This window comes from Curcuma longa, chromosome 11 (genome assembly GCF_044706935.1).
Source record: "Curcuma longa cultivar G26 ecotype Majalengka, Jawa Barat chromosome 11, ITB_CL_G26_1.1, whole genome shotgun sequence".
Lineage (NCBI taxonomy): Eukaryota > Viridiplantae > Streptophyta > Magnoliopsida > Zingiberales > Zingiberaceae > Curcuma > Curcuma longa.
This window is the reverse complement of record NC_133871.1, coordinates 12282237-12297049: the sequence shown is the minus strand read 5'-3', so window position 1 is coordinate 12297049 and position 14813 is coordinate 12282237. Positions and strand designations below refer to the sequence as shown.

The window sequence follows — 14813 nt, the reverse complement described above, 5'->3', positions numbered from 1 at the left end:
ACATTTTTTTTAAATTTGCCATATGCAAATTACGATATTTAATTTTCAGTTATAATAAGTATTAAGTAATTGGATATTATGGATTGCTATTTTTATAAATATTGCCATATGTACAATATTTATTTAGGATATTAATACTAAAATTATGTACCTAATTACCTATCATATATATATATATATATATATATATGTATGCATATTTTAAAATAATTAATTAAGATTTACTTTTTTAAAAATTAATTTTAAGTTTTTAAGTTGGCCTCAGCACACAAATTCATGGCAGTCCAAAACGTGTGAACAGAAATTGCTCACAGTTTTCCTTACGAGTTGGTCACAAGTCTCTGTCATCAATAAGTATTTATTTCTGAATTGGAAGGGGAAATTGAAAATTCAGAATTGGACTCTGAATTGGCTGACCGAATCAATCAATCGAAAGAACTGAGAAAGAGATGTGAGCATTTGAAATTCATTTCTTCTTTTTGGAATAAAATATTCTTTTAGGAAAAGATTTAAGTTTTGACTTATGCAATCAAATAATTAGACTTGATAATAATAGTTTGAATCTAATTTAACTATCATGTCATAGAGTAGCCAGCCAAATCCAACTTTGCAACCCTTATGAAGATTTATGAATGAGATTTGAATCACCTGAATCATATATTAAAATTTTAGTTTAGTTTAGTTTATTGAGATTTAAGAATGTTGTCACGAGTACATGACCAAAGGAATCTCTGTTTAAGGGCTCAAATTCTATTCTTATTATGATACCTTTGGTAGATTTGCACTTGGAGTTGCTTAAAGAAATATAAATTTCAGAGTTGGCAAATGTCAAACTACGACTTATAGAATCTAAAATATCTCAAAATGTCAACTTAAACTTTAGCTGAATAGAATTCTCTCTCTAAAATATTATGGTTTCATTTATTGTTCCGTTGACTTATCTAATTTCTTCCCTATTCCGGCAATTGTATTGTTTAAGCAAGCAGAATCTATACGCTAATTTTCTCTTATATTATTGTCATAGTTCAAACATTATTTATGATTTTTAGATGACTCATTAATTTATTGATTAGGCACATGATCTAATCATATTAACTTTCATTTCTAAGTTTTCTTTTTGATCGAACTTTCACAAGAATGAAGAATTTTACCTTGAAAAGTACATTGAAGCTAAAACACTAATTTGGAGTGTTTGTATAGATTGCTAGAGACTAGAGCAGAGAAGAATTGTTTTTAAATTTAGAGAACTTTTAACTGAGATTTTATTTTGAAACAAAAAAAAAGTTCAATTGCATACCTTTACACATTAATTAATCTTATATACGATAGAATTGAGGTCGATTTCAAATTAAGTTAAACATCTGTTTCATTGAAATTGATATACTGATGACTTTTTTTTTTGGTTTTAATACATCGTTGACTTTTCAATATGATTGGATATCATTCTCAAAGTCAATAAATGGTGCATCCTTTAAATCATTGTTGACTTTTTTTAATTGATTTCTGGAGAGTTTTTGTTGTGAAGAATAGTAAAACGGAAGTAAAACATAAAAAAGCAAAAAATAGGGGGAAAAACAGAAGAAGTAAACAAAAAGAGAACGGCAAAAGGAAGCAAATAATCAAATGAAAAAAAAATAAATAGTAAACAAAAAGAAAAAATGGAAGGTAGAAAGGAAGTAGATAAAGAAAAAAGAAAGAAAGTAAAAAAAAAAAAAGAAAATGAAATAAACAAAGATAAGAAAATGCAAGAAATAAAATTAAAAGTACGTAAACAAAGTAATCGTTTTCTTCTATTTTGATTTTCTTGTTCACCTCATTTTCACTATTTTGGTTGGTTTACTTAGTAGAATTCAAGGCTCTTCATCTTGTACTCATAAGTTTGAGATTTGTGATGTACAAAACAAATATGTTGATTTTTTTTAAAATCTAATTTAAGATTGCTTAGGTATTGTTCATAAGTGGTTTAAGATTGATCGAGCATTAAATTGCAATGGAAGTCTAAGTGGGTTACTAGATATTTGATAATAATTAAGTCTAATCGGTGTTGACAATTGAAGTTCAATTGACTAGTGTTGAAATCATAAACGAGTGAACTTTAGACAACTAAGATTGTTTACATGTAAAGGTAGATCTAAAGTAAAACTGAAATTATAAATTTGTGATTTCATCGAATTTGGAATTGAAATAATCGACTGATTGTAAATGATAGTTGTCTATCAATGGATAACGAGGTCATGAATTTTATTTGCTCTAGTCGATTGATGAACTAGATAGTAGATGAACATGTCTAATTCGGATGAAATGGTGGACTAGTCGATAGATGAATTATTTCTAGTTGACTAATCAATGATTTTTAGACTCATGTAAAGGCTAATAAAAGCATGTTTCTAGAAGGTTTTGTTATAACAGTTGTAATCATTTCTATGATCAGTGTTTTTGTATTTTAAGGCATTGTGAACAACAATCTACAACAACAAAAAGTAAGAAAAACTAAGATTCTTTTGGTGTATTTTTTATTCCTTGTATTGTTTTTTTCCTTGCTTATTAATTTGTTATAAGAACATGAACTAATTAATTATACATATATAGTTCTTTTTGATATCGAGAAGGTGTTTGAAAAATTTATCAATGGATTATAAGTCATGGAATAGGAACTAAGAGTTTCAAATTATGTAAAATTAATTTTGTTCTGTGTGTTTGTGTTTTTATATTTTTGTTACAAGCACAGAAGAAAAGAATAATACATCTGTTCCCCCTCTGCCTTCCAAGGAACTAGGAGTTTCAAATAATGTAAAATTAATTTTGTTTCATTGCTTTCTAAATAGAAGAAACTCAGGTTTGCAGACAGATCTGGTTGGTAGACTTCGTAAAAAGGAAGACATGGCAATATGCATCAATGATATATAGTTCCTGCAGGAAAGAGTGTGGCAAGCAAATCGGAGACTCTCCTTATTAGCCAACTTCCTCTCAGTGGCTTCAGACTCGTAAACAATTACAGCTGATGGGAGGCACCGAATTTCTGGAATAGCTGGTTTCACCGTGGCCAACAAAAAAACTTGACTCTGTTCATGCCTTGACTTATCAACTTAGAGAAATTAACAGTGATTTACAGACACATGATTTTTTATGGCTGACAAATTAACAGTGGCCAACAAAAGCTGCAAACTTCCCATTTGGAAGATGTATCGATACGATGGTCAAATCATGGATTGGCAGCCGCCTATATCTAGTAAGTAGAAAATTAAGCTTGCTAAAGGTTCTTAGCATGAAATTGCCTAGACAGTGTCAGAAACGACTCATAATCTCTTGCCTCATGTGAGGCTTTTTCCCTGTTTTGACTACTGTATTATATATATGTATTCACTGTTGTCTGCTAATTGTTCAATTACTGTAGAGGTGTCTGCTTTTTCTGTCTTGTTGAGACAGTATAGTCTTACTGCTATGTTTTGAATCCCTAGCAATTGTTGTGCACTAGGCTCTCTTCAATTGATTTAGCTTTTGTTTTGTTGTGGTTCTGATACATTCTCTTGTATTGCATTACATTGCATTGCTACACTTTTATCACTATTTTATATTTAGCTTAGCTTAAGTAGTGTGGTAGGAGACTCTGTTGCTCTCCTTCCACCATTCCCTTTTTTCAAAAACAAATAAAAAAAATATCATTTAGGAATCAACTTGTTAGGTTTGAATCTTCCAAAGTTGATTCTATGAAAATTTTAAGCTTATTTTAGATGTATATTCCAAGATTTCAGATAATTTTAAGCTTATTTTAGATGTCTATTCCAAAGTTGATTCTCTTGTATTGCATTGCATTGCTACACTTTCAATTTTTTAAAAAAAGTTTTTCACTACCATTAGAATAAATCGAAAAGTAAATAATGATCCAACTTGCCTCAGAATTTTTGAGCTCGCTATTCATTTAAAAAAAATTCTCATAAATTCGTAAAATACTGTTCCTTGTCAATAATTTAAGCATCTCATCATTACGGCGGCATTGACTTTCAAAGGTTTTGCAATTAAAATTATTAAACATCTTCCATTGAGATTAAAAAAAATTATTTCTCATTCATTTGAAATTGTTAATTTATATTTTTCACCTTCAAAACTAACATTTTATTTTTAAACTTAGTTTAAATATTTTATCAGTGGAAATTAATTTTATTCATCCATTATTATCTATTGTTAACTTAATTATGGATTAAAAGTAAAAAAACTTGTCGCCTTACTTAAATTTATTAAAAGTTAGATTTTTATCATAAAGAAAAGATGAACGTTAGGGAAAAATAATGTAAAAAAAGGTTTTTTAAAATGCATTTTAAATATTAATTTGGTGTGCGGAAGCGGATTTGAGATCCATTCTGAAACAAAAAATTATTAAAAAAAATAAAATAAAAGGCTTTTTAAATGAAACAAATCATTGTTTTACGATTCGTAATTTTTTTATCATGTTGATCTACTTTAAGAGTTAAAGTATTTGAGTGGCTTAATTATTGAAATATAGATAAATTAGAGGAAGAGGACATCTAAAGACAACCATGATCAAACCCATAATTAAATAACTTCTTCGATTTAAATAATAATTAGCAAAAATACTTAAACTTAGTTTCCATGAAGGTGGTTTAAATATTAATTAAACCCATAATTTAATTGCAAAAAATGAATATAATCCCTGTCCTCTGTCACTACTGAGGCCAGTCGTCTTCCCAACTGCCATTGCAATGCCGCTCTCTTGATTCACAGGCATCGACCAGCGGTGAGATCTGCGAACTGCGAGCGCACCAGAAGACCGAGGGATGGAGGATCCTGGTGCCAGCGTGTTGGCGGCTGCTGTGGCGGCGTCCCATTGGGACGAGCAACAAGGTAGGCGACGAGGAGATCTATTCGAATGGATACGAAACATGATAAGTCTTTCTTTAGCTCCTTTAGATTCCTAGTCTTTGCCATCAGGTTTCTGTTTTTTCTACCTCATATTCTCTCCGTCCCCCGATCTCGACTCCTGGAGTTGTTCGCTCGCTCTCTGTCGCTGAATGCAGCTTTATTCGGCTGGATTTCATTTATTGTTGCCTTAATTCACAGTTCCTGTTTCAGTTTTCTTGGTGCCCGAGATTCTCGGTTTGGATCGGTCATTTTTTTATTCATCTTTTAATTTTCATAAGGATTTTTTGAGATCTGAGCTTCGATTTGGGGCTTTATAAGGTCCTATTTCAAGAGTATCTTGTTTGACCCAAAGAAAGTATTCTCCTTTGCTTTGTTGTTATGTTTCGCAAATTTCAAAAAAGTGCAGCCTTCCTGCAGTGATTCCTTAAGGATAACATTTCTCCCTTGCAGTATGATTTTTTAAAATAAGATTCCTATGAAAGTCATGTCGCTTTTGCTTACCTATCCTATCTACTCTTTCATGTTCCGGTACCCTTTGCTCCCTTGTCATTCACTTTCTTGCTTGCTTTAACACTTGGTTTTCGAATTCTTCAGTTTCGATTCATGTGATTAGTCTGTCTCTTTTTATGATGCGACTTCAAAGTAGCATCTTTATCTTGTCTTCTGTCAGCATTTTTGTTAACGTTTATTTGTCTTACGAATAAACTCAAAAGTCTGTCTGTAATGATTTTGTACACAATTTGAACGATGTTTTTACTGGCTCTTAAATCATTGATGCGAAGACACCCCCTGTAGTGAACTAAGAATGAAAACCCAAGTCACAAGACGTGTATCTTTTGCCTCTTAATCTACCACTCCTTAACCTGCTGATTTGTTTCTTGGAGCCTGAAGCAGCTAGTTCTCACGGGAAGATCTTGTCATTGTAAACAATGGTAAGTGGTGTGCGAGTGCTGAACCTGAGAAAAGTTGAGGATGGTGTAATTTTGCTGATTTATGCCTCTTCTTTAAATCTAATCTTCCAGGTATAAGATGAGCGAGTTTCAGAACGCGAAGACAGAATTTTGAAAGGCCGTTGCCTGGATGTAAAGGAAGGATGATCAACATACTTGACTTGAGTGACAGAATGACCGGGACCAAGATGTTAAGTGAAAAAGCACATAGATATGGTATTTAATTAGACTCTTCAAACACTTCTGAATCGACAATGGTTATAACTACTTTGTTATTTTAATTTAGAGATTTGACTTGAATGTGACACTGATATAATTGATCTCTTCGTTAGTTGTTATGGATTTATTTTGAAGCTATAATTCAAAGTATAATTTGCTGATAGCAAACACACAATTGATCTTTTCTATGATATGATTTTTTTTCATCACATATTTTTTTGGTGCAAATGCTTTGTACTTTTGAATGATAAGATTTTGTCTCACTCTTAATTTTGGTTAAGATGCTTTGCTCTTAAAAATGTTTATGTTGTTTCATGGTCATACGGGTTTCTTTGAAATTTTTTTACCAAACAGAAATGGCAGCTGGTTCAATTCTTGCTCACTCTATATTCATCTGATGTAGCTATTGCGCTTAAGTTTTGCTGAAACCTTGTTATGAAAGCACTATTCTTCTTTTGTTTGATTCCATCTGGTTGTCGAACAGGTTCTATAGTTAATCAAAACAAACCTGATGTCAAAAAGGCTGCCATTCCGTGTCAAACTAACATAATTGACAAACAGGTAAGAACATAGTAATTTATGGTTGATAATGAAGCATACACTTTGGTTGATCTTGCTAATTGAGATCCATAGTAAATTCAGATAATTAATGATCCAAAACAGAATTTTTCAAGCAAGATGTCTGGAACACCAGTGAAGATGCTGATAGCTCAAGAGATGTCAACAGACATAAAGTCTAAGCAGAAACCACTCAGTGTTGTCGCTAGATTGATGGGTCTTGATGACGATTTAAAAGCTCAGCCATGCCCAGCAGTTAGCCAAAATAAGTCCCAAGGAGGCCTTAATCAAGCTTATTTTGCAGCACATACAGATTGCCATCAACAAGATATATTAATCGACAAGGCAGTTCCTTCTCAGACTCATCAATCTGACCTTCAGAAGGAACAAGGAGATGCAAATGAAGTTTGGCAGAAATCAACTCAAAAGAGGGGAAGCTGCGAAGGTAATCAGAACGAGATAAAAATGATGCTTGCCCGTCAAAAGTTCAGGGAGGCAAAGCGTTTAGCTACTGATGGGAAGTTTCTTCACTCTAAAGAATTTCAAGATGCCCTGGATGTTCTCAGTTCAAACAGAGATTTATTTCTCAAATTTCTTGATGAACCAAACTCCCTGTTCACAAAGCAACTAAGCAATCTTGCTTTTCCTGCATCACCTCAGACAAAGCCCACTACAGTATTGAAGCCATCAAAAGACGTTGAAGCAAAGTATACAAAAATGGCCAAAAAACATGAATATCCAGAAAATAATGAGAGTGGATGTGGAACAAAAACTCACCAATGTGACTTGAGTTTTAATACTTCAATGGCCAAAAGTGTCTCCCACCCAACCAGGATAGTGGTCCTGAAGCCAAGCACCGGAAAAACCACCAGAGTACCTACTCCGACCATATTACCTGAGTATCAAGTAAGGCAAAACCGTTTTGGTGACCAAGCAGAGACTGAAGCCTTCGGATCAGCATACACAGTCAACAGAAGTGCTCGACAGATGCAAAAGACTTTTATTGGACATAAGAGGGATGAATCTTTGTTGTCTTCTGTGGTCTCAAACAGATTTGGTCACGAAGGAAGTTCATTTGATCTATCAGAGATTTATTACATGGAAAAAGATGATGGATTTAGTGACTCTGAGATGGATATAGTGACTCAAACATCACAGCAATCATGGGGCAGATTTGGCACTTCTTGCTCGCTCTCTTCATTCAGTAAGGTTTCAAATTCGCCTGATTCATCAGTAATTAGAGAAGCAAAGAGACGACTTTCAGAAAGGTGGGCTTTAATGGCATCAAATGGAATGAAAGAAGCACAATTGTCGTTGCCTAGGAATACAACCACTTTAGGTGAAATGCTTGCTATTTCTGAGGTAAAGAGAGAAGAGTGCGTGCATAAGTCTACTGTCTCAAGCCGCAAATCATGTGTTGGAGAAGATGAAATGAGGCAGCCTGCATTCTGCTTCTCAGTAGGTAGGACAATAAATTCAAGAGAGTTTTTTCCTGGGAATCTATCAAGGTCAAAGTCTGTCCCAGTCTCATCTTCAGCTTATAATGATGTTGAAAAGAAAATTGAAGATCCACACTCTCATATCAGCAAATCCACAGTGTTAGAGGTGTCCCGGGCCAAGCACGGGAATTTATCTTTTGGAGGAAAAGTATCTAGTTTTTTCTTTTCAAGGAGCAAGAAAGCTAATAGAGAAAGTTCTGATTCGTCTGTCTTGGTGGGGACTTACGATACCGACCTGGAAATAGTGAGAACTTATCTTATGCCCAAATCAACTGAGAGTTGTTTGACCTCTGACAATCAAGTAAATGATGAGGAAGAATCCATAGTTGCAGCTTCTCCAGTATCAGCCACAAATGTGTCTGCAAAGGTCAATTCACTGTTGAATTTTTTCTCTCTTAATCTCACTCTGGTTGAGATTTTCTGTCTACATATCTACACACATGATTGGTTGATTTGTCTGTGCATGCTGTTTTTATGGGTATAAACATCCATCGTCTGGTTGGCTGATATACATATTTCCCATTGATGTCTTCTTTGTGGTTTACCATAAGTAATAGATTGTTTTATGCTCACTCAGGCCATGCTGACACTTGAACAAGGAAAGACTTGTGACAAATGTGATGAAAAGCAAGAGAGATTCGTTCCACAACAAAATTTCATTAACAACCTGAATCAGCCTAGCCCTACTTCAATTTTAGATGCATCATTTGAAGATGATGTCGTAGAAAAATTGAGCCAGTTATCTGAAGATAATGCTGGAGAAAAAGGTATGAATTACCTTGCAACCACATGAAGCTTTACTTCTACTTTCTGAAGCATTCCCCTATCTCTTTCTTTCAGCACTTTCTAGGTCTTCACATATAGAATCAGTTGCACGTTCTTTATCATGGGAGGATGCACATTTGGAAATGTTATACCACAAGCCTTTGAGTCTCCATACTTTGCCCATGACAGAAGATCACCAAGAATACTTTGCAGTTGTTTGGAAATTGCTATCATATGCTGGATTTGAAGAATGGGATATGATATTTAATGGATGGCACTCTCTTGATAGCCCATTGGATCCAATATTACTAGACAACTTCATCAATTGGCAAGAAGAGGAATCTACAGAAAAGCGGTCTAATTTGAGGCTCCTATTTGATTGTGTTAATTCAGCTCTATTAGAACTCAGTCGCAACACCTTAATGAGCATCTGGCCACACAACAGGGCATGCCGTCAGGCACAGTTAAATGCTCATACATGCTTCTCCTTGGCAGATGTTGTGTGGGACATAATAAGGGACTGGTTTTATAGCAATCAAACAAATCTGTTTGCCGAGACTAATAGTATTCTAGTGGTGGATACAACATTGAGGAAAGAGGTGGGAGGAATCAGTTGGGCTAAAACAACTATGGTAGAGATAGAGGAGCTCACTAAAGAAATAAGTGGGGAGGTGCTCGAGGATTTGCTTAGCGAGGCATTGAATACATGTTTGAGCTGATGCCTTGCCTTCCTCTTAGCTTCTGTTGGTTGACAATATGGTTGCTATCATCTGAGAGAATGTTACCGTGCTTTGCTTTATATGTTTGCATGAATCATGTCATTCTCTGATAGTTGAGGATTACTTGATTTCTTGCATCCCTTTAAGCTTCTTTTCTGTTCATGTTTCTTCTCTGCATGAGTGTTGAAAGGACAGAATAATCATTACCTACCTGAACGCAAAATAGACAAAGGCCATGGAACAGGCAACCATGTGACTTCTCCTATAATGACAAATGGAATATGTGAAAGTGTGTGAGATCAAATGATCTCTTTTTTGCTTTCATCACGGCTTTTGTCCTCACCTGACCATCTCCAATTCAGGTTTAATGAGGATGGTATCTTGAATTCTTAAACTAGTCAGGCTGACTTAAACAATGGAGGAGGAAATCCTGAAGCCCATGGACACCATTGCTCATCTACAGCTTGCTTATATATAGAAAATGGATCATGGATCGGTGTAGACATGTAAAAGTAAGTCTGCCTTTTATTTTTATCATTTATATTAATACTTTTATCTTTACAATTTCTGTATCTTTATTAATTTTTCAATAAAAGTTTAATGAAAATTCATAAAGAGAAATATTAAATTAATGATAAATTCTCTTCTTAGAATAAATTATCATTAATTTAATATTTCTTTTTATTAATTTGTATTAAATATTTATCAAAAAAATGCAGATAGGACATTTTAAAGATAAAATAATACTATAAATGATAAAATAAATAATCTGCCATTAAGAACCAAAACGCTATTGCTAACTGTTTTAAGAATAATTTATCATTAATTTATTATTTCTCTATAATAATTTTTACTAAACCTTTATTAAAAATTAATGAAGATAGGGAAATTTTAAAGATAAATTATTAATATTAATGGGGTTTTTAAAAAAATATTAAAAGAGCATTAATGTAAAAGAGATATATGATAGTTTAGTTTATGTGAATAAATTTATGGGATCAAATTATTCTAAAATGATTGTTCTATCCGTTAAATTTTATTTAAAATTAGTTTAAATTTTTTCACTTAAGTATAATACGATTATTTTATTATAGAGTAAAAAAATATTAATATCCTCAGAGAATATTAAAATTTTCTCTATTGTTAGCACTTAGCTAACTTTAATTAATAAATTAATCTTTAGTTTCAATTAAAATTGAGATAGACAAAAGGTTGAACCAAGCTTAACTTATTGAATGAAATCATTTCATATTGGTGTGACTGTACAGCTAAACTTTATTGTTATAGGTTAATATGCCTTGGTCAAGAAGGTCAAAACTTGGTCCGAGTGGAGATAACACATTGGACATAGGGCTAGGGTTGATTAGGTTAGTCTCGCATTCTAACTCCACGCTTAAATTTCACAGTCAAGCTCTCTACTCTAGCCAGGTAGTTGAGCTCTGATTTAGCTCCTTGCTCGACTCAGCAACTAGGTCGACTCGAAATGTAACACCTAACTCCTGGCAAAGCTCCACTCAGATTCAACACCAAACTCCGAGACCCGAGTTCGAGCCTCTCGACCAAGTCTTCACTCGGCCCCAAGTTCCACATCTCGAACGGCGTCTCGACTCCAAGTTTCGAGGGGCCTCGGCCTGGACTCTTTTTACCGCCTGAGCTCCATCCACGCAGTGTCCTACTCAGTGCTCGACTACTTCTACTCCCGTCACTCCATCATTCAGATTGTCAGACTGCCGCCAAAAGGACACCTGCAATGATATAATATTTGGCATAGTTCACTTACCCCATTGATGTAGTGTGATTTATGGCGACACGGTCTGATGTCGTACCAGGCATGGGTAATAAGACCTTTCACTATGACAACGACAATGGAATATTCTCCTTATCTCTGATAGGGCATTTCCTTTATCGAAGATGGGACTGTTGGGATCGATGTGTTCGCTAGAGGGGGTGAATAGTGAATCTTCAAGTTTTCTGTAAAGTTGCTAGCGGAAGCGAAAATAAAATATAGAAAGAAACACAATCGCTAACCCGATTTATTTACTTGGTATCGACCTCTACGAGGTGACTAATCCAATGATCCACACACACAGACGACCTTTTCCACTATGAAAATCCTCATTTTCAAAGAACACTTCGAAGGCGGAGAAACCCTCACACAATCAGTCTCTTCCTTTCACAAGATATAAGTGAAGTTTTAGCTAGAAGAGGAAGAAAGTCTTTACAGAGTCAGAGTTTTGCCAGAAAGATGAGAAAATGAACTGTTAATTTTTTCGACGTCGACTTCTATTTTTTATGTATTTTCGTACATCAGTTGACTGCTCTAATGGACAGTCGACTGATGGGCTTTATGTCATTTACAAGATTTTTTATTTTTTTTTTAGTGGACCGATTTTTAACTAAATTAAAATAATTTTGTTTGGTTCATGATGGAAGAGGGTTGTGATAAATTGGAATAGATTAAAAATTTCATCTTGAGAAGACGAAACGAATAAAACTAGCTAGTTTGGATCAAATCGGAATTCGTTTAGCTAGTAAATCAAGCAAATCAATTAATTACAATAAATCCTAAAAGTTAAACCGATTTAACCCAAATCCTAAACCCTATTTAAAAGTTACTATTCATTCCTCATTATAACTAAACCGCCCGCAGCCCGTAAACCGCCCACAGCCGCGACTTTTTCCTCGCACGCACGCGCCGATAGAAGTCTTCGCTGGGTTTCTCGCGTCGAGGGAAAGCTATAAGAGGAGGCTGAACCCAAGCCCTAGCCACACCTTCTCCCTCCCTCCTCCGCCGCCGGTGATCTTCCCTCTACCTACTGCATCTGCGAGCGCCGCCTTCTGTCGCACACCGCGTGAAGACACCACCACCGCCCTCCTTGGTCAGACGACGCCGATTGCCCTGCCGCCGCGTCTCCTCTGTCCCCCGCCAGAGCCAGCGCCTCCTGCCCCGATCGCCGTTGCACAGCTGCCGCCGCTCTGTCGGCCCTCCTCTGCCCGAAGCCGTTGCCGCTGCGTGGAGATATTTCGCAACGCCGCCACCCCATCGCCGACAATTGCTGCCCGCCCAGATCGCCGTCGGCAAACGATCCCACCCGACCAGAGGAAGTCGACGCCGAACCCCTGCCGCCGGCCGCCAACGAATATCACGTAAATATGGTTTATTAATTAGTTAATTAGATTATGGTTAGTTAATTAGTTAAGGTTGATTTGATTAAACAAATAGTATTCGATTAATTAAAAGAATTAATCTAGTTTAATTAGAGTATTAATCTGTTTAATTACATATTACACAGTTTATAATTAGTTAATTAATTAATAGTTAGTAATTAATTTCTTAAATTAATAACATGATTAGAGGTGATTGATGGTTATCAATTAGGATGAGTTAATGGGTGCGGTGATAAGTATAGGCTTATTAATTGTTTAATTTAGTTTATGAATCGATTTAATTAATGTAGTTAAGTAATTAATTTACGGATTTAATTATTAGTTAATGTGATTAATAGATGATTAAGATATAATTAAAGAGGAAGTAATTACCTAGGTTAAATTAATTGGCCGTTGGATTAATAAATGCTGAGTTGATTTGGAATAGGGTTAACTTGAGTTAACAAGAGTTTAATTGAGTTAGGTTAACTTTAGAATCAATTAAGATTTTCTTGATGGAAATTAATATAATATTTAGTAGTGTATTTGTAAATTTCATGACCTTGATTGGTACGGAGAGATTCTTAGTGCGACAGTTTGTTAATCAAGTGGGTACCTTACTCTTAATCTTCCCTGTGCATGAATAAATAAATATTAAATTGATATATGTATATTTATATGTGTATAATTGTTTTAAAAGGGGATTAAAATAATCTTTAAAATATTGAAACATGGTTAAAATATATAATTAAAGTATTAAAGGGTAAATAATTGATTTATTTTCTGTTTGCACATGGATTCATCTGGGGATTTAAAATGGGAAATGGTGTTTTCAAAATTCAAATAGATATTCTCATTTACTCTACTATTGATACTTGTCTTTTTTATATTGTTTGACCTTTTATTTCTTATGTTGTTGATATTACATCTCGTTGATACTTATCCTTACATCTAAACTTGATTGCGATACCTAAATGAATGAATAATATTTAATTTGGTTGAGTTGGTCGTTTAGACCAAATCGTGAAGATACATATTGAGAATGTAACAATGATGATAATTAATGAAAAAGATATAACGTGAAATGAGATAAAAGAAAATGATAAAAGGTGTTAACTATAAGCCTAGTTTTATACCCAAGTTTTACCAAAGTACTGGATCGTACACTAGTTGAGTAGTGGTGGCGTGATGTAGCCCTCGGTCCAGGGACCGTACACTAGTTGAGTAGTGGTGGCGTGATGTAGCCCTCGGTCCAGGGACCGTACACTAGTTGAGTAGTGGCGTGATGTAGCCCTCGGTTCCGAGCACTTGATCGCCCACATATTAATGTGATAGAGCAGAGGCCGCGGTTAGTGTTTATCTTGTCTTCCACCGGTGAGGGCACTATTAGCCCGTACGTTAGATAACGTATGCGACAATAAATTATGAGGAGGTTATATGTTGTTGCCTATATATGAGTTATTATTATTCTCTAATGATGTTGGCTCCTGATTGATTATATAAAATGTTGACACTGATTTTAATCCTGTCAAGATTAGACTGATGATATATATATATATAACTTAATTAAATTGATTATAATTAAGTTGAAATAATCTATAGTTTGATTAAACAATAAAGATTGAGATGATTGATGATAATAAATGATATAATCAAGTTGAGAAACGAAATTCATACATATGTGATCTGATTCCAGACAATGATAACAAAAGATAATGGTACGTACATATGTATTTATATTATACACGGAGAACTTTATGAAGAACTTACAGTTGAGATAATAACTTGTGATTTGCTCCGTTTTCTTTGGCTTCTTAAATAATATTAAGTTCATGCACATCTTTCATAATTACCCACTTATCCATTGGCTAACTATCTACATTCTTTGGACTCCAGTTTGCAGGCACAGGTTGGATCATACTCTGTTTTAGTGAGTTTTCTTTAAAGTTGCTTAGAGACATTCACGTGTTGGTTCTCGGATTGGTATGGATATTTGAAGTTTTGGTTAGTCTATTGATAAGATATAGATGGTTTTGTTGTGTCGTGTCTCCTTCATTTTTATTGGTCCCTTTATTATA

The 14813-nt window shown here is 34.4% G+C and overlaps 1 protein-coding gene across 3 annotated transcripts; it reads left to right on the top strand.

The window, feature by feature from the left end:
* Positions 1-4866: 4866 nt before the first annotated feature.
* LOC141838691 (uncharacterized) lies at positions 4867-10066 on the top strand. 3 transcript variants are annotated; one of them, XM_074726240.1, is made up of 6 exons: positions 4867-5810; positions 5901-6044; positions 6532-6608; positions 6711-8471; positions 8682-8871; positions 8945-10066. In XM_074726240.1, the coding sequence occupies exons 2-6, from the start codon at positions 5972-5974 to the stop codon at positions 9586-9588; spliced, it is 2745 nt and encodes a 914-aa protein (XP_074582341.1). In that variant the 5' UTR covers positions 4867-5810; positions 5901-5971; the 3' UTR covers positions 9589-10066. The 3 variants fall into 3 exon arrangements, with proteins under 3 accessions (XP_074582341.1, XP_074582340.1, XP_074582342.1); XM_074726239.1 differs by having other exon boundaries at positions 6690-8471; XM_074726241.1 differs by having other exon boundaries at positions 6681-8471.
* Positions 10067-14813: the final 4747 nt, after the last annotated feature.